At 38.2% G+C, this 25,150-nt stretch overlaps 1 protein-coding gene across 7 annotated transcripts in view; it reads left to right on the forward strand.

Moving 5' to 3' along the window:
- The window catches only part of LOC121303562 (DENN domain-containing protein 1A-like), a 293,214-nt gene that overhangs the window by 217,653 nt on the left and 50,411 nt on the right, over nucleotides 1-25,150 (forward strand). For all 7 annotated transcript variants that reach the window (XM_041234341.1, XM_041234346.1, XM_041234344.1 and 4 more), the window contains 2 exons: nucleotides 20,367-20,468; nucleotides 22,958-23,045. In XM_041234341.1, coding sequence (XP_041090275.1) covers nucleotides 20,367-20,468; nucleotides 22,958-23,045 — 190 coding nt within the window. The remainder of the gene's footprint in view (nucleotides 1-20,366; nucleotides 20,469-22,957; nucleotides 23,046-25,150) is intronic.

Here is a 25,150-nt window from a genome sequence, read left to right on the forward strand (position 1 = left end):
ATTTGCAGGTAAAATCCAAGAAGAGTTTTAACAGTTGGACAAGTATTGTTTATATTGCTTTTCAAAGCATGAACTCCCCTCTGTAAATCACTCTCACAATATGAATAGGAGAAACAAACTTTAGCAACCTGAAGAGACTGGGGTCCCTAACTGGTAAAGTAGGACAAGAGTGGACTAAATGCTGTGGAAAAATGTCATGTCTAACCCTTCTATCAAGTGTCCGGTTTCTGTTGGTTACTAATATCCTACACTGTGTGATTTGAGTGAGCACTAGGGCAGTATGCTATTATTCTATAATATATGATTTGAGTGAGTACTATTGTTTCAGTAACATATTTGTAAAATACTGTAAATACACAACATGTGTAACTACGACGTTTATCACAAGACACTGGTAACTGACTAATTGAAACTCTTCATGTTTTGCATTCAAAACAGCTGTCAATAATAATTTAGTTCAGAGAAACATACAACATACAATTAAATACAGAACACCAGTACTAGCAGAATACATTAATGTTTAAATACGAGTTTAAGTGAAAAATCTATTGATTAGTCGCTATTTAAATGATTACGACCCATGACAGTCCCTAGCATCATCGCTGGGAATGCATTCCAATTCATCCTGACAATCTGGCATGATGTGCATCATGTCAGATAACTACAGTCCTCACAGAAACATCCACCCAGGCATGACTTCAAATACGGTTGAAACTCGTTATCATTTAATTATAAACATGAGTGCGTAAAATAAGCAACTGTAGCTACCCCCCGGGCTGGATTTATCCATTGGGCGTTTAACTGCATTTACTTCATATAGAGACTCCGTTGAATAATGTAATCGGATGCATTTTGAAATGCAATAATTCACTGTTACTGTGTTTTATATGTACTTTGACAGATGGGCCTTTGCAAGCATCAAATACACTTATAATGTACTGTGTATTTCCTTAAAATAATGGCCACAAATCTACCTACAGTTCCTGTGGTCTTTCATTTAAATTCATTATGGTCTTTATGACTAGAAAATCTTCACAAGACATTTGATATTCAGATGTTACTCCTTGGAAACTCTGTTGAAATCCATATACGTTTGCAGCCTGTGTTACTGAAATGTATTTCTAAATCTTTCAAGTATTTTAGTTATCTCGGTTATTGAAGCTTATGAATGATTTTATAAAAATAAAAACACATTCTATTTAAAGCAAATATTTTAAACCCAAGCCTTAATATGATTTCATTACTATTTTGTGTGCCTATAATGTGTCTGTTTCAAGCAATACCAGTTACACAGTTGTAACTCCTGCTGTATGTCTGCTCGTATAGTCTGTTTATCGCCCTGTATAGATGTTTTGGAATGTATTTGTCTATAATATGACGATTTTATTACACATTTGTGCAAACTGTACAGTATGTGTGTGGGCTGATTTTGTCAATAGATAGTTTGGTATTCGTGTTCCCATCTTCAGTAACAGTCAACAAAACTGTTATTGACCTTCATGTTTTTAAAAAAAAAAAAAAAAAAAAAAATTGAAAAAAACAACAAACAAAAAACTTATTTAAACAACTCATTAGTTAAAGCTGTGTAAATTGGGCCCGGTTACTTTGTCACATTGGAGCAAACAGAAGCAGTTGTAGTTTACTCTAATAATTATATTGCATGTCTCAGTCAAGCCCACTTGACCTCCTGAGTGCAGCATCTTTTTTTCTGGGCTCAGGGCAGGCAAAGGAATTCAGTTTAATGAGAAACAACAGCCTCTGCTACTGTACACAAGTAACATCGGCAATATTTAGATCATAATAGTTTCCCAAAAGCTGTGCATTAGTGCCCACAACAACCTTCATGAGTCTTACTAGCATTTTATACCATGCGACTCTGGAGGAAGGTAAAGTGTTTCCTGTAAAGACCTGCTGGGGACATTTTAGCACGGCCTGATGCGCAGTAATTTCTCATTAACTGTTTGTAAGACGTGTTCCGTTACATTTGGGGACTTGGCAGAGCTACAGAAACACTTGCACCTGTAGAGCCTTCCAGTGTTCCACACAGAGTGTTTCAGCAAGAATCCAGAGGGGGCGTGTACCGCAAAACCAGTCGCTTAGAAAGACTACAAGAAACCTAATAAATCAGTATTGAAGATATTGAAAAAGTAATTTCATTTATTAAGCTTTTTAGTAAATGTAGCACAAGTAATTAATAGATAGTCAATAGCGGGGTTCTGGAGGACTTAGTGTAAAGATCCTTGCTAGTTGCTGTTAGCAACTTTTAAATCGCTGTGATATCCGAGTTAGTTGATTATTAGGGGGGTGTTTTCCCCATTTTGCCCCCCTTTGTACACCCCTTTGTCGGGGCTGATCTGATGGAAATTCCTCTGGTATTAATTGGTTGTCCCCTGCCTCTCTCTTTAATGCAATTACAGATATGCATCGAGGGCATTTGAGTGGATTGCATTTCATTAATATGATTGGAGCGGACAGTTTGAAGCTGCTGTCGGCCCTGTTCTGACAGCTAATTACAAGAATGAAGCCTGTATGCTGATAAAGAACAATGAATTAGTATGAGCTGCAGAGGGGAGAAAAAACTACACACACGGTACATGGCTAGAGACTTGCATGTTTTTACATCTCTTAACAATCTGCAGTTGTAGCAATCAGAGCTTTAGCAGTTTGTTTTGTGAGCTAGTATTGTAATCAACAGACACTGAGCGTGCCCAATGGAAAACTGGCGTTGACTTCCTCTTCTCCTTAAGATTTCCCCCCGAAGGTTTAGATTGCTACGAGAAAAACATACTGATTTGTCTTGGTTCTTCTTTCAATAGTCTACTGTTGAGTGATATTAAAACTCAATCCTGTGAGTTTAAAAAAAAAAAAGTAAGGTATTAACATAAACATCAGTAAAAGCAGTGAACTGTGCACATTGAAACGCTATATAAAAGTAAAAAGAAAGCCCTGGTTACCAGGCAACACAATGTAACCCAGGGTCATGATGCTTTTTTGACATTGTTGGGTGGGGAGCGGTGGGGGGGAGTCATGAACGGACTGACAGACCTAATTATAGTAATTGAAGTTCATTAACCAGTGACAAGAAACACGGTCTGGGTGAAAACTGGCAGAAAAATGGGTTTGGTTTGTTTCCGAGAAACCAAGTTGTTTCATAAGGAATGTTTTTGATGCACATCATGTTTCTCTGGGAAACAAGAAGAGGGGAGAGCTTTGCGAGTGTTTGGGCTAGCAGAGAAATGTACCATGGTTTCCCTCTTCTGAAGATTAATGTGAGCAGGAAAACAGAGTGCTGTCATCCTCAGTGCAAGCCAGGGAAGAGAGAGGCAGGCAGCACTCGAGTTTGCAGGACCAAACTAGGAAGGTCCTCTCATTGAAAGCGGTGGCTTTTAAGCTTGTTATTTCTTTTTAATTGTTTTTTTTTTCCTTGGACCAACATGACGTGGGGGCTGTTGAACCCTGTGCAAAAACCCCTTGGTGATATATAATTTAATTGCATATACAGAGAGCCTGAGACACTGTCCCAGCTACCCTGTTTCCTGTACGTATTCAGTTTGTTCTGGGTTTTAACCTCTGACACTGTTAGTATGTCAGCGGCAACCACAGCCTCAATTCTGGTATTTTGGAAGTGTCATATTTTCCACGTTTAACAAATAATTACGTGTGACCTTTTGGAGACCCCATCTGTTGTCAAGCATTCCAAACAACAGCTTCATCTTGTCTGTCTTAGTCCATTGCCTCAAAGGGTTTCCACACAAGCCAGTTCATGTGATGCCTACTGCCAGTCGACAGCGTTTTGTTCAAAGTCATCTGATACCAATGATACATGTTAAGCAAACAAATCAAATACTGCTGCAATCCTAATCATCAAGACATCTTAATAAAAAAATGAAATTGTTTTCAAAGAAGGAAAACCATGTTTTTAACAATGCTGTCACTGATCCTCTAAAGAGCAGCTTTAGTATAGCTGTGGAATATCAGTGGGGGGGGGGGGGGGGGGGGGGGGCGCACAAGATTAGAAGAGTTACGTGTAAGTTAGTTGCAGTAAAGGATTGAATAAGCAAATATAGTATGGTATCACAGCCTTATGTAATAACAAGGGTCCACTTTATATTCTGAAATATGTACTGAAATATATTCTGTCCCACCAGAATATATGTCAACACTAGTTACAATATTTACCATAATAATATATTTAAAAACTGTCCAGAGTAAGACTTGAGGGATGGCTTCTATAAACAGGAGTTTGACTGTATGATTATTAATATCATATAATTCCAGCCTTCCTCCTTAATGGATTGCTATGTCCAGCTCATGAAAATGGATTGCATCTGGTCCAAATGTTGACAGTGCCAAATGTGAACTGTACATGTGCGGTTGCATGGATGGGCGAGTTCCTGTGGATATGTGGGTCGGGTCACTGTTTCTTTTGGAAAGCTTCTTGCTTTAATTCATCATCCTGAGCTCTGTGTGGTTCATTCCAGACTCTCCAGCAGTCAAATTATTTTGCAGTGGTAATTGTTTGTTAATTGCTTTTTCCCTTCAGCAGGGAGGTTCTATGTTAGCATTGGCTCAGTGGAAGTGACTGCTACAGCTTTGCATGGCTTGCTTCTATCTTCAGCTGACATGTCTTTGTAGGTCCAGCACTGTGTACCACAACATTCATAATAAGGGGAGGGGAGGGGATTGAAGGTCAGTGTTTCATTTAACTGGATCCTTTCTTTGTAAGACCTGACTACAGCAACCACATGTTTTGTAAATCGAGTGGAAATCAAATTAGGAATGTGTTCTGTTTTCATATATTTTGACTGTAAAGTAATTTTTGAATAGTCATTTTCCCCTCTTCACGCTACACTGGTATGTGGCCTCACCTAGTCAAACACTGATCTGATCTGCAAGTGCAACAGCTTTCAATTTAAAGCTATAGGACCTCTTCGCCATCCTGATCAAGTTGTATCCACTGAAATAAACATAAATATTCATACGCCTCCATCAAATACCATAAAAAACGCAATACAACATTGTGCCTTTCGAAAACCACAGTACTTCTAATAAGTGCCGCCCTTGAACAACAGCCGCAGCTGTTTTTAGCAATTTAAAATAAGTACTGCAGTGTTAATTCAAGTAAATCCCCATTCACAGCACAGCTTGCATCGTGATTACTAAGAAGACTGATACCTCCTTGTACACGTGATACACCCAATAGTTATCACATCATTTTAAATAATTCTCTGATAATTATTGATAATAATAATATATAATAATAATAATAATAATAATAATAATAATAATAATAATAATAATAATAATAATATCAGCTATTTGATTTGGGTGGTTCTCAGCAGTGTCCCAGGTAGAACACTTTTTAAATATTTTGTTTGTTATTGGGACAGACAGCTTCCAGACATACAGCATCCATCTGAGCACATCTGTCAGTGGCAGATATGTATTTGAGGTGAGTCCTTGACGGGTGAGCTGCTGTGTCTCTTTTTGGGGTGCACTATACCTGCTGAGCTTTCTCAGCCCCCCACAGCACCACTTGATGGTCTCATCACCATCGGAGAATGCTGGCCGGGACACACAGGTCCTGCAGGGTCCCACTGTCACGTCTGCAAAGCAGCAACGTGTGACAGTGAAAAGAATCCAGTCTGAAATGGAAGGGTTTGAAAAGAAGAAAAACACTGACCCCACACCATACTGGATCCTATTGTAGAAAACAGCTTTTTTTTTTTTTTTTTTTTTTACGTCAATAGAAGGTTCATCCCCGTTACAATGTCATTAATAATACTCATCCCAAACTAATAACACTATATTGATAAAAACAATTATCAATAGCCAGGGACGAACCCAGAAAGAACTGACCCCCCTGCTGTCTGTCTGTCTGTCTATCTATCTATCTATGCGATATATATTATATATATATATATTATATATATATATATATATATAATATATATAATCTATATATATATATATATATATAGTGGCTGTCCGGCATCATTATGTTACAAAAAAAATCAATAGATCTTTTATTTAAATTCGGGTGTAGGAATTTCTTTTTTTTTTTTTTTTTTTTAATCATCATTTTTTATTGATTTTTTTTAGTAATTGTAACACATTTTCAAGAACAACCATTCTTTCAGGCCACACACCCGAAAACACAAGACAGCTCAGCTGCATTTCCAACATCGGTTGTTTAATCTGCCAAAACAGCTATGTACTTGGTTTCCTGTACTTCTGCATCTAGCAGAACCTGAGGCATCGAATAGATGAAGCCGTTCTTAATCTTGTTACAGGTATATAAGAATACTGTGGCTTTTGACAAGTGATTGCTTAACATGCTGTCATAGTCAGAAATAAAAGGAAGTTATTCCACGTATTACCTCTATTTGAGGAATTGGTGCCTTCATTGTGCCCTCTGAAAGCCAGTTCTTGCTTGCCAAGGTAAACAACAGAATCAGTCAAGCATTTAAGAACCTCACGATTTGTTCTTACTTGCTCATTGTGGTGTATTGTATCCCTACCCTTATGCCCCTCCAGTTCAACATCAATTCAGGTTTATCCAAACATTTTGAGTGCTACAGTAGCTCGGCTCGCAAGTCACTTTGGGAACGCTTATGTTTTTGTGCACTTTGTTAGACATCTGATTGCTGTAGCCAGTGCTGCTCCATGTCGTCATTTCTGTACTGAACAAAATACAGTTCAGCAGCATAGTTTTTTTAAGTTGACAGCTACCAGTAAGCGGCAGATGCCTTTCATAATTTGAATTTTAGAAGTGGGAAGTATATCCCTTCCGTTTGTGGTGTATACCTTCATTTTTTCTGAGAAAGTTCTTCTCGAAAATTGATTCGTAACCAAATCAACTACGATGTCTTTTAATTTGTAAAAAACAACTTGAAATATTGATTTGAAGTTCCCAATATAATTCTCAATAAGGTCTCTGTAATAAACAATATTGTGCGAAATTCAGCTATTCTTAAACTGCTTACCTTAGCATATTTATGTCCCACCTCTGCTCACTAATGATTGGACAGCTGCAAAACCAGAGGCAGGTCTTTGACTTATTGCTTAAACCCACTGGTTAAACCTACTAAAGACCTTCAACTGTTTATGCCCCCGCTCACTTACGATTGGACTGCCGCAGAGAAAATACATGATGTTCTATTAGTTGATTTTATTTTATATTAATTACAGATTTTATTGAAATAATGTGTTGTATACAAAATACAAATTGGATGATCGGTTCTACTTGTCTAATTTATTTTCTAGTTCTGAAGATTAAACTTCAGCAAATGGCCACAATGAATTCCAGCGGCACAGCATAAGAATGACAGCTACCATATTGGTATTTTAGCAGTCCTCCTGCATTGGTAGTAAATGCATAGCACAGCGCTTCTTTGTTAAAAGGCAGCCTTTTATACTGCGGAACAGGTTGTTAGGCGGTGTGGTCACTTGAAAGTGGGGTAAAACTGGCAAATTTCTCAGGAAGACATGTATGCCTATGTATAGTATACAGACATGACCAGCACTGCAATATAGAACATAGCTGGTAGGAGTGTGAGGCTTGTTTCCAAGCACTGGGCTCAGATAAGCTGTTGAGCTGGCTGTGTGGTGTCTGTGCATGTGTGAGGGAGTGGGAGCGATGTGCCATTTCCTGGCACACAGCGGAACCCGGTGCCAGCTGCGAATGTCTGCTGCTGTTTCCTCAGGGCACAAAATACCAGTCAGTGAATGTGCAAACTTGACTGCTGAATGCATTATCTCTCAGCAATGCTGTTACTGTAAAACAGATAGGAGCCTTTGTTCTATTCATATTGGTGCTCTGATTAACACAGACTCTTTTTTTTGTAATAAGGGAATCTGAAATGGACTGATAAAGAATATAATTCAATTAACTCTGTGAGTTGTTTTGTACAGTAAAATAAAGACTTGTTTCTAAGTCAGCGTGCCTGTGTTCGTATGGTTTGTATTACCTAGAAATCCTTTTCTTAAGTCAGCTTGTGCTTCTTTATCCCAGTAAGATCATGAAACCTCAGCTCTTCCTCTACAAAATATCACTGAGCAGGTGGGGCCAACAGAGTTCAAAGGTTACTGTCTCCCATGATCTTTAGGGAGGACAGACACGAGCCAAATAAGAAAGATTATCTCAGGGATATGATACAAAAATCTTGACCTTTTATAGATGTATAAAGCCATTTTAAAAATCACCCTTTTATAATCGTAGCACATCAGAAATTTTGCTTTCAAAAAGTAGTACTTATACCACAAATACCAAGCTTCAAACAATGGAACGGTACATGGATGGTAACTCACATCATATCAAAAAGCCGCATACAGTAAAACATGTATACAGTATATAGCTACTGAATGTATGGTAATTTGTGCATTTTTTTCATGTGTTATGTTTGTTTAGAGACTGTAACCAGAGCAGCATTCAAATGTCAAGTGATATTTTGCAGTGTCTTGCTGATTTGACTCTCCATTCCCCATGCATTCAGTTTAGTTAATAAAAACACTATTTTGTTGCTCCCGGTTTGCATATTTCAGCAGAACATTACCACAGTAGTAAGGCAAAATCAGGGGGAAAAAAAAAACAATTGTATGTATTTTTTAATGTAGCTTTTCATTGAGGTTGACTTAGCACTGGTACATCCACCCTTAGGAGTTCCCACTATTAAGTGTATATATTGATTAAAGCCTGTAGTACAGTCTGTGACTTCAAGAGGGTTAGTCAGAAAGGGAGCCTGTGTGTTTCTCCAATCACTCTGTGGTCAGGTTGCTCAGGTGCTGAAATCGTTGTCGGTGAGCGTCGGTTACCCTGGAGCCTGGTCAGCTGTTGTTCTCTGGTAGAGATTACACAGCTTAATCATTAGCTGCGATAAGCTGCAGCTGATGCCAGCCTCAACCCCCTTTACACCTAATTAGCCCCATTAATGAGCTCTCCTGCTCTCCATAGAGAGGGCTCCTTCCCTGGGACTGGAGGTAAAAATACTACACGCAGGTAGAGCTGCAGGAGCCGTTAATGAATGCCTACACCTGCAAACCCTGTGCCACGTGCTGTTTGAGAAGAGGAGCGAGCTACACACCAGAGGCTGTTTACATGTTTACTGCACCCATGCTTATGAATCCTGCAGTGGTTTGTTTTTGTGCACCATTTAATTATTTAAAGCCACAGTACGGGTCCATCCAGTAAAATTCACTTGATACTGAATTATAGTTCTTTGGGCTCTACTATGTTCTTCAATAATTTAGCCTCTTTTCTTTTGTGTGCTTTTCCAGGAAGCAGACTTTGTTGACAGTCAAGTTTGTTTACATTCCCCAAAGATTTTGTAAAACAGGAGGTCTGTAGCAACTTCATTGTGCAGCAACTAGTGTTTCCGTATGTAACTTATCCATACACTCAAAATAAAATTTGTGAAAGTGTCTGCCTTGCAAACACATTGTTTTACAATAGTTTTAGTTGTGAGACACAAGCTTCCTTTTGAAAATGTTTGCTACAATGAAATACTGATGAAGAAAAAATAAGATTCAAATGAAAATATAACAAAATAGATTGTGTAAATACAGTGTTACAGGTTTAAAAATGTTTTAATTTGTCGTTTTTCTTAAGAATTGCGACTATTGGCTCGCAATGCAGCTGAACAAAAAAAAAAAGTTTGGAACCCCTGATCTAGACAAATTTTTCGATCAAGAAAATGTTTTATTTTAATTTTAAACAAGACACGGAACACTACCATGTGAAAATTATAACAAACCTCAGTTTTAGTTAGCTCCAAGTCATCCTGCCATCTGGTTATTTCTGAGATTGGGATGCAGCTGTATTTACATTTTTAAATGCAACTTTAAATGACATCTTTCACATGGGACTGTCACCTGCAAAATGAAACTCTCTACCCACAACAATATGACAAAGAAAGCTATTGAAGAAAGCAAATACAATTTCTTACCCTTGATTTAAAATGCCTCGTAAAACATTGAATTCACGTTGCTCTTGGTATCCATGTGAATACGAGCCTCTAGCAGTTCTACTGTATGTGTATGTGTGTGTGTCTGACATTGTATATCATTGTCATGAATTAACAACTTGTACGTATTAGAATTGCTTGCCCGAAGCGTGGTTATGAAACGTTGTTGTTGCTGTTATAGAAATTGGGTTACATTACAGTTGAAATGCATTATGAAATCTGGAATTCTAGCAAGAGAGCTGCACTTTTCAGTGTATGGTGGAATACAAGTCTAGGAAAGGTATGCTAATATACAGTGCTCTATCTGAACCACCTGGAATAAGTGGGTCCAGTTCTGTCAATCTCACCACAAATAATACATTATTATACTTGAAAAGGTACAGAAAAGGGCAACTAGGATGATCCCAGGACTAAGCTATGAGGAAAGGCCAAAACAATCTGATTAGTAGGGCCTAAAGACAAGATAGGAAAGAGTGGTTTAGTTAAAGTTATAACACTGTAAACCAAAAACATTTCAAGAGCAAGAAATGTTTGCTAATTTCACCTTTATTAAAAATCTGCAAAATGAATAAGCCGTGCATTAAAAGAAAAAGAAGCACAAACATTTATTGCAGCAAAAATGGACCTTGAAAGCCATTAGGTCAATTAAGTTGCTGCAAAAAAATAAAAAAAAAAGAATCCTATGTTACAGTATACTAAGTGGTCTACAAAATAAATCCCCAAATCTTGGTTGATTGGTTATGGACAGAAAAGAAACCAGTGAAACAATTTCACCCTGCAGTTGAAACAACCTAGAAAGTGCAAGACAGCTGATGTTACTTAGAAGAGGTACTTAAATGTATTTCACAACCTTAGTTAGCACTCCTTTCATTTTTTAAGCTGCAAACTGGCCCATATTTTTTGGAATGGTAGCACGAGTCCTTTGGTTTGTAGTGAAGATAATGAGTGAGCCTGAGCTGGCCTAAAGGGGAGCGGAGCTGGCAGTGTTTGTCCCTGTGAATGGCCGCCCATCTGCTGACTGTCAGAGCATGTTAAGAGTGCTTCTGGAACCATGCCCCAGAGTTTCAGCTCTGAGCTGGTCATGTGACCGTCACCACGACAACTCGCCCATACGTGTAAAATGCAGCTCCATGAGCCAGATGCTCCGGTGCACATGTGTTCTAATTAGGTGGCATTTTCCTCACCCTTGTACAAACTTTGCCCTGCTGCTGCATGTCGTTTACTGTATGAATCTGGTGTGTCTTTGAACTGGTAGCTGTGTGTGTGTGTTTTCATTTTTTTGAAAAACAAAATTTAATCAAAAAATAGAGAATGAAGAGTCACAATCTAGGTAGGGGCTGCAAGCATTGAGTGGAAGTTGAGTCCATAACTACAGGACATAAACACAGGATTCTGACTATAATTTGGCACCATGGTTGCTACAAGTTTTGAATGTTGCATGCATTCAGTTCTGCTCTTTTTTAGCTTATATCATTGAGATGGCTGTATGTCTGTATTGTCACATTGCAGCATAACAGAATGGTACATTAGTTAGTTCAAGTTATTGTCCAACCACCAAATAGCACACATTTGAACATGTATATCTGGAAAACTTCATATCCAATTTACAACCAAGGTGGGGTGTTATGGCATTAACATAATGTACTTAAAATCATGCTCACACAATTGTAACTGTAAGCTTCTCATGTATCTAATGCTTGTAAAACATTGCCCTCATTCTAACTCATCAGGCAGCGTTAGTGGAAGTATCTTCTTAATGTTGTTGGATTGTATTTTTAATTCATGGCTGTGAGTTCAAGCCTTTGGAACCAAATTCTTTCACATACTGTATATTCAAGCCGGGAATAGGAAGCCTTCAATGGGCACTGGGCCATGCCTGGAGAACCAGCACTTTGCAGACCTAATTACTGCCAGCTTTACCTTCCCAACAGGCCTGTATACATTTTTAAACAATAATTGAACTTGCTAATCAAATTATGACAGTGATCAACTCTCCAGAGGCAGGAGTCCCTTTTTAGTGCTGTGGTACCATGTTTAGAATTCACATGAACCAAGATACATGGTGGCACAGGGGGTGTCAACAAGACAGTGATTTGACAGTTATTGTGGAAGGTAGTATTGCTTGACAGGTTTCAGTTATTGCACTGTAGCTTTGTTCTTTTAAACTAAGCAATACATCATAGGTCGGTATTGAATGAGCAGGGGTAGGAACTACTAGTAATGCTATTTAAAACCAAGTAATACCTCCTTAAATGATCTGTGTGTGTGAGTGAGATTTTAATAATTTTATTATTATTTTTTTCCCCCAATATTGTTTTGCTTCTCCAAGATACAACAGAGCTATACGTTCATAACTACCTACTACTAGCCTGTTTAGTTCATAGAGTAGCCTGACCAGGCTTTATGGTGGAACTTTGATGAGCAAGATGCCATTTGGCCCATCAGTGCTCACCAGGTTTCTAGTAGCTAGCTGATTCCAAAAGCCGGGTCTTAAAGGATCCTAATGATACACTGATATGTATCCCCTGTCACAGCAGTAAATGAAAAATGAATCAGTAACTGATATTCACAAAATAAATACATGAAGGGGAAGGGCAGTAATATGATTGCACACTATAATAACAACGAAGAAAAACCTTTACCGACCATCCATTCCTTATCGCATGTGCACTCTTTCTACTCACCATCCCACTAGCTTACTGAGCTTGACAGAGCTAGTGCAGTTGAGTTGTCCGCGTCAGTGGGCAGAGAAAGAGAAAGACTGCACTCTCCCTGGCTCTGAGTTACAGATCGGTGGCAGGCAGGGCTCCGTTCATCAAGGTCTAGTTCAGGCCAAGGTCCTTGTCACAATGTCACTGGGGGATCAGATCACACCTCTCCACAGCCTGACTTCGGGCTGCAAGTGCTGCTTTCCAAGCAAGCCCGCTCAGGTTCTGCTTGTACCACCAGCTAGGCAGGGTTAGGAGCACAGCTAGAACATCAATAACCATTTCAAAAGGCATGAAGTGATATTGTAGTCCCTGTTGTATCACCCTGGGAGGCAGGAGATGGGAGTAATACCCAATTCACACTACCTATATAAAGCATGATTATCATAAGGATTGTGATTGAATGGAAATCCTGAGCTGTAGGTAGTATGGAAAGAGTTCAACCGGGCTTGCTTTCCTTTTCAACATTTATTTTTCAGGGGCTCACAAACTAATAAACCACTCATCTTTTAGAGTAAGTATTTGACTAGGGTTCTTCACTGGAACACCTTGAAACCAGTTAATTGTACAAGAGGTTTTCCCACTCAGTTTCTGAGTCGTTTCTGACCAGCTAAACTCACGACACGTTACGACAAAAACTGGCAACCAAAGTCAATAGGAAAGTGTCAGATATGAATGTCACCCATTTCATTTGCTGTGATGGTCCTTTGCTTTAATGGTGGTGGTGAATCGTGATAATTCAGTAAAGAAGAAAAATCAATGCCTTACTCTAAAAGGTAAGCGATTCATTGCAGTATTTTATGAGGCCCTGAAAAATAAGTCCAAACAAAGCTTAGGTATAAATGTATACAAACAAAGGTTTTTAGGGTTTTTTTTCTAATATTTTCTATTTTTTTCTCATTATTTTTACCGAGGTTCGAATCACAATGTGGTCCTTTGTGAAACTGGCTCTTACATCCATGGAGTAACCAATCATATGTGTTCTTGAATGACACGTCTGATTGGTTAAAACAGAAACAAAAAATATATATGTTGACCAAATATGGCAGATTTGTATTGTTAATTTTTCTAAATATGTATTATTTTTTCAATAATGAATGTTTGTGTAAAACAGGACAGCTTTCTTTTTTATTTTTCCTTGTGATTTCCGTTTTAACCAAACTGAATATGACAGTGTTGCTGATCCATAGGAGTTAATGGCTGTTGTGTTAATTGTAGCCAAAGCTCTGTCTTTGGAGTCAGGTGAGAATGTTTACCAGGTGTGAGCAACACACCCTCCTGCTGCAAGATTCACGCTCAGTAATTGCTGAGAAACTTCTGTTTGCTTTTCCATCTCTCTCTCTCTCTCTCTCTCTCTCTCTCTCTCTCTCTCTCTCTCTCTCTCTCTCTCTCTCTCTCTCTCTCTCACTCACTTCAGTTTAAAGGCTTTGCTTTCAACTTCTCTCTTCTGTGATTTTATGATACTGCAAACTGGGATCACACTGATGAATTCTGACTGTTTTTATACCGTTACATTTTTGGAATTAAAAATGTGATATATTTATATATGTTTGTTTATTTATGTTGGCTACCTAATAGGGTAAAAACTTTATTGTGGACATAATAGAAATGGTGAAAATGACAAATGACTGCTTCCTAACACAATTTGTCAAGGCACCAACTAGAGGGGAGGCATGCCTTGATTTAGTCTTTTCAAATAACGAAGATAGAATAACTAAAACAGAGGTCAGAGAACCACTGGCAAACTCAGACCACAACATGGTCTCATTTGAAGTGTTTTTTTAAAACCCCAAAAGTAATCACTAAAGCTAAGGTTTACAATTTTAGAAAAGCAAACTATGAAGGTATGAAACAGAGACTTACAGAAGTAGATTTGAGTAAAATAGAGAAAACACCCACAGAAGAAGGATGGTTGTTCTTCAAAAATGTAGTACTAGAGGTGCAAAACAATTATATCCCTAAAGTAGACAAATCTAAATGTAAAACTAAATTGCCAAAATTGTTTAATAGATCAATTAAAAAAAATATTCAGTGAAAAAAGGCACTTTACAGAGCATTAAAAAAGGACCAAAAAGAAAGTACGCAGAAAGAGTACACAGAACTGCAAACGCAAGTCAAAAAGGAAGTTAGAAAGGCCAAGAGAGAAATAGAAATGAACATTGCTAAGGGAGCTAAAACCAATTCCAAAATGTTTTTCCAATATTACAACAGCAAGCGAACATTCAAAGAGGAGATTAAATGTTTAAGAGATACAAATGGCAAAATCATAGATGAAGAAAAAAAATAGCAAATATATTAAATGATTACTTTTCACAAGTTTTTACAAAGGAAGATACTGACAACATGCCCCACATGTCATCCAGTTCCTATCCAGTTTTAAATAACTTTAGCATAACTGAGGCAGAAGTGTTAAAGGGACTAGGAGCTCTTAAAATAAACAAATCCCCTGGGCCGGATGAGATCCTCCCAGTAGTACTCAAAGAAATGAAAGAAGTAATTTACAAACCGCTAACCAAGATCATGCAGCAGTCTCTTGACACAGGGGTGGTACCGACAGACTGGAAAATTGCAAACGTAATACCGATCCACAAAAAGGGAAACAAAACTGAACCAGGTAACTACAGACCAGTAAGCCTGACTTCTATTATATGCAAACTTATGGAAACTATAATAAGATCCAAAATGGAAAATTACCTATATGGTAACAGGGTCCTGGGAGACAGTCAACATGGTTTTAGGAAAGGGAGATCGTGTCTAACTAACTTGCTTGATTTTTTTGAGGATGCAACATCGATAATGGATAATTGCAAAGCATATGACATGGTTTATTTAGATTTCCAGAAAGCTTTTGACAAAGTCCCGCACAAAAGATTAATTCTCAAACTGAACGCAGTTGGGATTCAAGGAAACACATGTACATGGATTAGGGAGTGGTTAACATGTAGAAAACAGAAAGTACTGATTAGAGGAAAAACCTCAGAATGGAGTGTGGTAACCAGCGGTGTACCACAGGGATCAGTATTAGGTCCTCTGCTATTCCTAATCTACATTAATGATTTAGATTCTGGTATAGTAAGCAAACTTGTTAAATTTGCAGACGACACAAAAGTAGGAGGAGTGGCAAACACTGTTGCAGCAGCAAAGGTCATTCAAAATGATCTAGATAAGATTCAGAACTGGGCAGACACATGGCAAATGACATTTAATAGAGAAAAGTGTAAGGTACTGCACGCAGGAAATAAAAATGTACATTATAAATATCATATGGGAGATACTGAAATTGGAGAAGGAATCTATGAAAAAGACCTAGGAGTTTTTGTTGACTCAGAAATGTCTTCATCTAGACAATGTGGGGAAGCTATAAAAAAGGCTAACAAGATGCTCGGCTACATTATGAAAAGTGTTGAATTTAAATCAAGGGAAGTAATGTTAAAACTGTACAATGCACTAGTAAGACCTCATCTTGGATATTGTGTGCAGTTCTGGTCACCTCGCTATAAAAAAGATATTGCTGCTCTAGAAAGAGTGCAAAGAAGAGCGATCAGAATTATTCCGGGCTTAAAAGACATGTCATATGCAGACAGGCTAAAAGAATTGAATCTGTTCAGTCTTGAACAAAGGAGACTACGTGGCGACCTAATTCAAGCATTCAAAATTCTAAAAGGTATTGACAGTGTCGACCCAAGGGACTTTTTCAGCCTGAAAAAAGAAACAAGGACCAGGGGTCACAAATGGAGTTTAGACAAAGGGGCATTCAGAACAGAAAATAGGAGGCACTTTTTTACACAGAGAATTGTGAGGGTCTGGAATCAACTCCCCAGTAATGTTGTTGAAGCTGACACCCTGGGATCCTTCAAGAAGCTGCTTGATGAGATTTTGGGAACATTAAGCTACTATCAACCAAACGAGTAAGTTGGGCCTAGTAGCCTTCTCTCGTTTGTAAATTTTCTTATGTTCTTATGTTTTTATTTCAAACAAACATTACTTGTGGAGTTTAAATTAAGTAGTTTAAATTGAATAATAGCAATTAGAAACTTTTGGAATGTTTCTAAACTTTATGAAAAAAGCAACAGGGCAGTAAAAAAAAACAAGAACTTTACATTTGAAGTGATTTACTTTTCAATATTTTTTTGATTTAGCAAAACTATTGTTCCTAAAAATATAAAGTTTTTCTTTTTTGTCCAAAGTATCCTAAGTTTATGATGACTTTATATATACAGTGCCGTGAAAAAGTATTTGCCCCCTGTCTGATTTTCTACTTTTTTGCATATTTTTGACACTGAATGTTGTCAGATCTTCAACCAAAATCTGATATTAGATAAAGGGGACCCAGAGTGAGCTAATAACGCAAAATTTTGATACTTATTTCATGTGTTTATTGAAGAAAGTTTAATTGCCCCCTTAGACTCAGTAACTGGTTACGCCACCTTTAGCAGCAATAACTGCAACCAAGCGCTTCCTGTAGTTATTGATCAGTCTCTCACAGCGCCGTGGAGGAATTTTGGCAATTTTTCATGCAGAACTGCTTCAACTTAGTGACATTTGTGGGTTTTTGAGCATAAACTGCTAGTTTCAGGTCCTGCTACAACATCTCAATGGGGTTTAGGTCTGGACTTTGACTTGGCCATTCCAAAACTTTAAATTTCTTGTTTTTCTACCATTCTGATGTAGACTTGCTTGTGTGTTTCGGTCAATTCTCCGATACAGAGCAGAATTCATGGTTCGTTCAATGATGGAAAGTCATCCAGGTCCTGATGCAGCAAAGAATCCTCAAATCATGACACTACCACCACCATGCTTGACCATTGTTATGAGGTTCTTATTGTGGAATGCAGTGTTTGGTTTTCGCCAGACATAACAGGGCCCGTTTTGGCCAAAAAGTTCTACTTTTACCTCATCTGTCCATAGAACATTGTTCCAGAACTCTTGAGGATCATCCAGGTGCTTTTTGGCAAACTTGAGACGAGCATTCTTGTTGTTCTTAGTGAGCAGTGGTTTTCGTCTTGCTACTCTGCCATGAATCCCATTTTTGCCCAGTGTGTTTCTGATGGTGGAGTCATGAACACTGAGCTTAGCCGAGGTGAGAGAGGCCTGCAGATCCCTGGATGTTTTTCTAGGGTTGTTTGTGACTTCCTGGACGATTTTACACCTTTCTCTTGGAGAGATTTTGGCAGGACGGCCACTCCTGTGAGGATTCACTACTCTCCCAAACTTTCTCCATTTGGACAGTATGGCTCTGACTGTGGTTTGGTGGTATCCCAGAGCCTTAGAAATGGCTTTGTAACCCTTTACAGACTGATAGGCATCAAAAACTTTTTTTTCAGAAGTTTTCAGGAATTTCTTTTGATCGTGGCATGATGTGCTTGTAGAACCTGTGTGCTGACAACTTCACTTTGATGGAAAGGGCCAAAGTTAGTCAGATTTACATTGAGCAGGGCTGGCCCACCAGGCCTGATTGTTAACCAAAGTATTCAAACAGCTGACCCTAATTATCCCTTTAATTGGATTGAGTTAACTAGGGGGGAAATAACTTTTTCACACCTCAAGATTGCATGTTTGATTACCTTGCACACCAAACAAATGAAAGAAGCACAAAACTTTGGTGTCATTTTTTTCTCTCAGACTCCCTCTATTTACTACTACAACCCACAAAAGATTTCAAATTCAATGTGAAAAATGTGCAAAAATGCAGAAAATCAGACAGGGGGCAAACACTTTTTCGCGGCACTGTATATTTTTTATTATTATTTTTTAGGAATAATAATGTCAGTTCCTTTTAAAATCCAGCCACTTTCAAGTATTTTGTTTGTGGGGTGCTGGATTCAGTTCCTCTTTGTGATTGGCTTAATGCTTACATTTCACAGGACCTTTCCTGCTGTCTCACAAAATGTTATGGGCAGATGGCAGTTTAATAGATGCTGGCCATTGGCTTTCAAATTCGAGGATTAGGACTTTAGACTTAGTGCCAAAGGAGCCTTGAATATGAAATATGATTTCAGCTTTTTAACGCATATGACACCAAGTGCACTTCTGATAACTGCATCTGGTCTTCTGTAAATATTGCCTGCTGTGTCGGCTAATGACAAACTGCAAAATTAACACTACACTAACTACAGTTAACCCGCTTGTATGCATTGTTACATATATCCAGAGAATTGTGATGCTGCTCTGAAAGGGCTTTCTTTAATCATAGAGGGTATCAAAACATGGGGTAATTTGGAGACGCCTGTCCGTCAGTCCGTGTGTACATACCATACCTGTGTACTGAAGTCATGCTTGCACTGTTCTACTGTGGATGCAGGTCAGTGTATTCTAGTAGTTTTTTTTTTGGTGGCAAGCTTTTTGAAATCACAAAACATCTGATTGTGTTGCTAAAGCACATGCTTGGTAGACTATACCTGCAGTAATGTTCCATTAGTAACAAAAAAAAAAAAATCATAATGAACATACCTAATGCGCTTAGTTGCTGAGGTCTCTGAGTTTCGAGAATAGCAAAAAGATTTGCAGTAGTAAACTAAACTGAAAGGTGCCTGTGTTTGGGTGCAGCATACAGTAAAACCTTTCCTTACAGTCAGATAGTCTTACAACCCAGTAAAGACTAGGAGAGATGGATGACCTTGAATCAGCTGCGCGCACACACTTGTATAAAAAGAAGATTCACAATTTGATGTTGGTTTGGAACTGGATGACAACATCTGTTTCATAGATTGTGACTCCTTTATTTATTTTGATCTTGATACTGCCTTAAGGGACCAGACTGTTTAAATTAATTGATCAATATTAAGAGCTTTATTAATGAAAGTACACATTTTTTGTTTAAAACCAGAGCTTGACTCCAGCATCCTGCTTTTACTATCTTTACTTACCAACCGACTGCAGTGTTTGACCATGCATGCAGTTTATACAGCATAAAAGAACTCAAATCAGGATAAGTAGCATCATTATGTTTATAAACATGTTAAATAACCCTTGTTTAAGTAGACTGATCTTGTAAAAGTTCAAATTTTGTAGCTTGGTGAAACTGGATCCATCTCAGAAAGTTAATTTAAAAAAAGAAACGCATTTTCAGAAGCAGTATTTCAGAATATACCAAGCTGGTGCAGCCAACTTGAAAATTTCTGATCTTGGCCCATGGACTATTTGACTTGTGAGTTTGGTTTCGCTGCCATAGACACATGTAGGCTAGATTTGCTAATGTGTCATTATATTAGTGAGCATCAGCACCATCTGGTGCACAAATATATATATTGCAGAAAACTAAAAGGTAACTTAATCCAAAAAGTGTCAGATCACTACTATAGATAGTGCTGGCTATCAGCTGATATAGCGTAGCTCACCTATATCTATCACTACCATACACAGTGCTGGCAATCCACTGATAAAGCTTAGGTTACCTTTATCTATGGCAGACAACTAGAACTGCTCTTGAATTTAGGTGAAACCCAGTAACAGTTTTGTAAACAAAAATGTGTGGGGTGAACATAAATGTTGCATTCATGGCCACAATCCCTCATCTACCTTAATGACTCAACTTCAGGCTGGAGGAATGGGCCCCAACTCTGCTAGATTTCTTCAGGTGTCAGGCTGGGTCAAGTTCACTCCAGCTGTCCTTGTGCCAACCCTATATTGAGGAGAGTGTAGAAAAGGAAGGTTTTCGTAGTATCATAAATAACTCATTCTTTATTTCCTTTTTAAGGAGGAACCAATAACGTTCAGTGAAGAAGCCTTTGTGTCTCATCGGTCAAGCGCCATGAGGCAGTTTCTGCAGAATGCCATTCAACTCCAGTTATTCAAACAGGTAAGAATGACGGGCAAGCACGCCCCTCACTGCGCAGAATACAGGCACTAAGCTAGCCTGTAAGCGGGGGAATGTTTCTTTATGAATGTTTTATCCCCTATGGAGCCTGAGTATCCCCTGAGGCGGGTGAAGCTCGGCAATGAAGGACAACCCATTTTATTATTTTTGCAAGAAACCCAATCTGATGCTTTACAGATAAGAACAAACAGCAAGTGGGTTGCACTGTGCAGTTGACAGTACAAGTTTGCAGTTAATATGTATGTTTCTCACACAGTCACCTTTTTGCTGTTTTTAATTGCATTGCAAAGTGGGCTAATGACTTTTACAATCACTTTAACCATTTCATTCCTATATTATTGTTCTCAAGCTGAAGAATGAAGTTCAACAGTGAGATTCAAGAAAGGAACTTTATTGAGTCTACATGAGAACAGGACAAATAAAATGTACATATATGTTGGTACAGTAAATAGGTACTTTCAGAGCTCTAAACAAGGCAGGACTGGAAAGGTTCAAGCTTTCACTACTTTTCATCCCAAAATCAAAATGATGATCCTGAACCCTTGCAGGGATGGGATTGCAGCAAGTGCATAATGTATAGTAGAATTTTGTTAAGTGTGTTTGTTGGATTATCCACATCAGAAATATATTCTAGTAAGTGATTGAATGTTACTGATCTAGCTTTGCAGATTACAATAAAATTGTTTAGCTTTCCGCATTGTAGGTTTATTCCGAATTTTACCGAACAATTACAGGGTTTGTTTTAACTGAACCTCGGTTTTTACTGATTTATAGACTTTTTTTGTCTGCTGTTCAGTATTTTCACGGTACTATTTTCTAGGAAATACACAGTATTTTGATTAAAATGCTGTTTTATTTTGATTCTACATTGTAATAAGCAGCCCTACACTGACCTAGGATGCAGTAGATACATTTAGACCTCAGAGGATCAAATAACATTGAAACGCCGCACATGATTGGTTCTCTGTTGCTTCACAAACACACTATCACCTGATTCTGTTAGCCAATGGTCAATCAATGTCCGATTATTGTGGCAAGTGCAGGATGTACTAACTAGCTTGATCAAAACTAAATTGAAATGCTTACATGAAAATATTATATTTTCAGTGGATGAGGAATGGGGAGAAAACGTAAATCAGTCTATGAATATTAAAAAGAAAATTAATGTTTCGAAGTATACAACAAACCAAGTAGCAGAAGTGGGCCAGATGAGGCGGAGCATGCATTGAGTTGCAAATACTGCTGCATTGAGGTACATGTTTGCGCTGACAGAATTAAAGAACATACTGAAAGTAAACGAGACATTAAGATAAAACAAGATAGTGAACTGGGAGACAAGCAATCCATTTCTGCGGCTTTTACATACACTTTAATAAAAGAACGCAGAATCAATGTTAATGAGTTTGTCAGAGCGCTGTGCTTTGCTAGACAGCCACTGTTTATTGCAGAGGGGTGTGGTGACTTCATGTGATTGTCCATCACATCAGGTAAACACTGCCTAACAATCTTACTTGTAAATATTTGACAGAAAATGATGATGCTTTAGTTGGTAAACTTATGAAACGCATTGATGGAAATGTCCTGTGTGGTTTTTAACGTGTCTTCCGATGGCTTGCACCACCCAGTTCTGTGAATTTTATTTAATTCTTATGATTTCAAGGCGACTAAACCTGGCTGCTTTGTGCTGCTGTCACATTCACACCTTCTGCAGATGCTAGTTCTGTCAGCACAGCGATTGCCCAAATGTTCGCAAAGTACCAGCTAACTTGGGAAAAAATGTGGCCTCAACTTGCACAGATTCTGCTTCATCATACAAGGCAAAATTTGCCAGGGACATTAAACTTAATCAGAAACCAGAACTGAACTGTTAGGCATTCTATTCCACATGTAAAGTGAGTATACTCAGAATTTTATTTCCCATTTTTTAAATTTAAATTAACACATTTTTACTGATTTTATACCTATTTTAATATTTGTAAAATAAAATTTCCAGTGAAAAGTGTGTTAAGATGAAACAAAAATATGAAACGCTAAGTATGTTATGTGATCCCATGAAACCTGCTATATTAGCATAGAAACTCTTCTTGTTCTTGTTTAACAAGACAGTCATAGTTCAGTCTCAAATCCAAATGTACACAGTTTCACAGAGCATGATGTGTGGGCGTGAAAGGTTCAGGTTGTAAGTATTGAAGTGATTTAATAGGAGTGTTTAAGACATGATAGTTTATATTCAGTTGATCTACACAGTATCCAAATACTGCTTCCGTTTAAGTATTAAAAAGGATTAACATTTTACTTTCAGACAAAAATACACTGAAGAGACTCACACACACGGTTAGAGGTGTTGGTTTTCACACTTTTAATGATTTAATCAACGGCAATATTTAGATTTGTCACCGTTCAGATCGGTTCATTAGACCCCAATATGCCTTCAATCAATGGGAAGCTCTTTCTTTTGCCTTTCTTCCAAGTTTATTGACGGACGCTTGGATCTTCTCAACTCTGGAAAAGGTTTCAGTGATGTCTTTGAGGAAGAAATCAACATGGGAGAATATGCAGGTAAGAAGGCGAGTGTGAGAGCAACCATCATGCGCGTACAGCACCATAGGGTATGGGGTCGTGCTGGTCTCATTGTCAACACCAACATCTCCATTTCACTGACAAGTCACACTTTCCATACTTCCCTGGTCTTAATTAGGGGTCTGCAGTAGTGGTCAGAGACACAGTTTTACACCATTTCAGTTTCAAGTTTCCTCTGAAGACGTGTTTAGTAATTTTGTAAATGGCAGTGTAGGCTGTTCGGAAGGTCCCCACATATAACAAACACTGTAGTAGTCCTTCTACAGTAATGACCAAAACATTTAAGTTTACTTTAGTATAATGTAGTGTTCCATATTTTTTTTTTAGTCACAAAACGACCACTCAATTCCACACTAAGGCAGTCCCGGCATGTCTGATGAGCTTTGAGACGGACATGCTCCTTCACCCTCCCTCAGGCCTGCAGAAAATATTCAGCTGGGAAGCTTGCACTTCTTCTGTTCTGTAGATAAACACGCTTTGCACCAGAATTCATTAATCCATTAATAATAATTTGAAAACAACTATATTTAGTGGCTGGACAGCACACAGCTATCAAAAGCCATCATTCTTCCCAGCATTTCTGTATCTTTCCTACAGTGTAATAGAAATGTGCCCTGGGCTGTTTCTACAGTAGCATGCATTCATGCAAACCATATCAAGATCTGCCCTGCCCTTATCTGAAAGGAATAAATGTCACTGGCTCACTTCCCTGCATATGATAGTGAATGGTAATGGCCCATTTAACTTATGTAGTATCTGCATCAAATAGCTAGCTAACAAACCTAGCTCCTGCTCATTATGTCCTGCACAAAATCACTTCTGAACCACGAAAACTGACCTTTTCTGACTGGATGCCCTAACATCTCATCTGTGCTCCATTTAATACATTAAACTTGGCATGCATTAAAAATGTACAGTATATATAAATATAGATATATACATATACATACATACACACGTGCGATAGTAGAGTCTTACACAACATTAAAGAAATGAGCAATCTAAATGTGTCCCTGCACTTTGCTAGAACCATGAGCCTCGCCCCAGCTAATGTAAGAAGAGTAGGATGTTAATGAGCACGTAAAAGTTACATACAGGGAATAAATGACCTCCGTGGTTGGTTCTACATATTAGAAATGCCTTTCACTACATTTATATTCAGATCCTATGAAGACCTCCCTCCCCCCCGTAAGTCATACTTGTGCTCTAGGATAGCTGACACTTGTAATTATTGCATTGCTCAATAGGGTCTCAAGGACGGCTCCTGATATTGGCATAATGTTAAAAAACAGAGAGAACTGCCTCACAACTTTTAAGTGATGGCACTCTGAATATAAATTTTTTGTCTAATACAGTAGTAGCATAAAATAGGCATACAGCCACTTTATAGGGCTTTATAGTGAATGCTAAACAAAATGAGCATGAACTAGTATTTACTGTACTAGTGTTGTGTTGTATTAAATATACATATAAAACGAGTCATGTCAGTGGTGATCACAGTTCCCCAGTGGGCTTCGTCACACAAAGCAATACAACTGTCAGTCTCTGCTGGAGATAAGTAGCTCCTGACCCACAACTTTAAAAGGAGGCTGGACAGGAAACTCTTTGTATTGTCTCCAAGACTCCAGCCACAATTCTTTAAAGCAAATCCCTGTCAGGTTGATGTTTAAACTCTAAATTACAACACATTCTGACTTACTCAGTTACTATGAAAATTAAATTGCAGAGGTTGCCAATGTCATTGTCCTACCTTAGATTAATTGTGTTTAATATGGCAAGTCTTGCTAATATGGCAAATTGCTATCATACAAGATACCTACTGACTGCAGAGTGGGTAGTAGTAGCTTCTGTAATGGTACGACTATAACACGCATCTATTGTATAATGCACACCTTTTGTATATACGCCAATAAAAAAGCCATACTATACTATACAGAATGTTACAACCCAAATTTACCACATACCTTCGATATAGACTGCAACCTCTACATAACACAAAGAAATGCACCTAAAACTTCTAAAAGGGTGCGCGTTCTACTTGGATAATTACAGTACACTGTAAAATCTCAGACCCAGGCGTTTAT

Source organism: Polyodon spathula, chromosome 33 (assembly GCF_017654505.1).
Source record: "Polyodon spathula isolate WHYD16114869_AA chromosome 33, ASM1765450v1, whole genome shotgun sequence".
Classification (NCBI taxonomy): Eukaryota; Metazoa; Chordata; class Actinopteri; order Acipenseriformes; family Polyodontidae; genus Polyodon; species Polyodon spathula.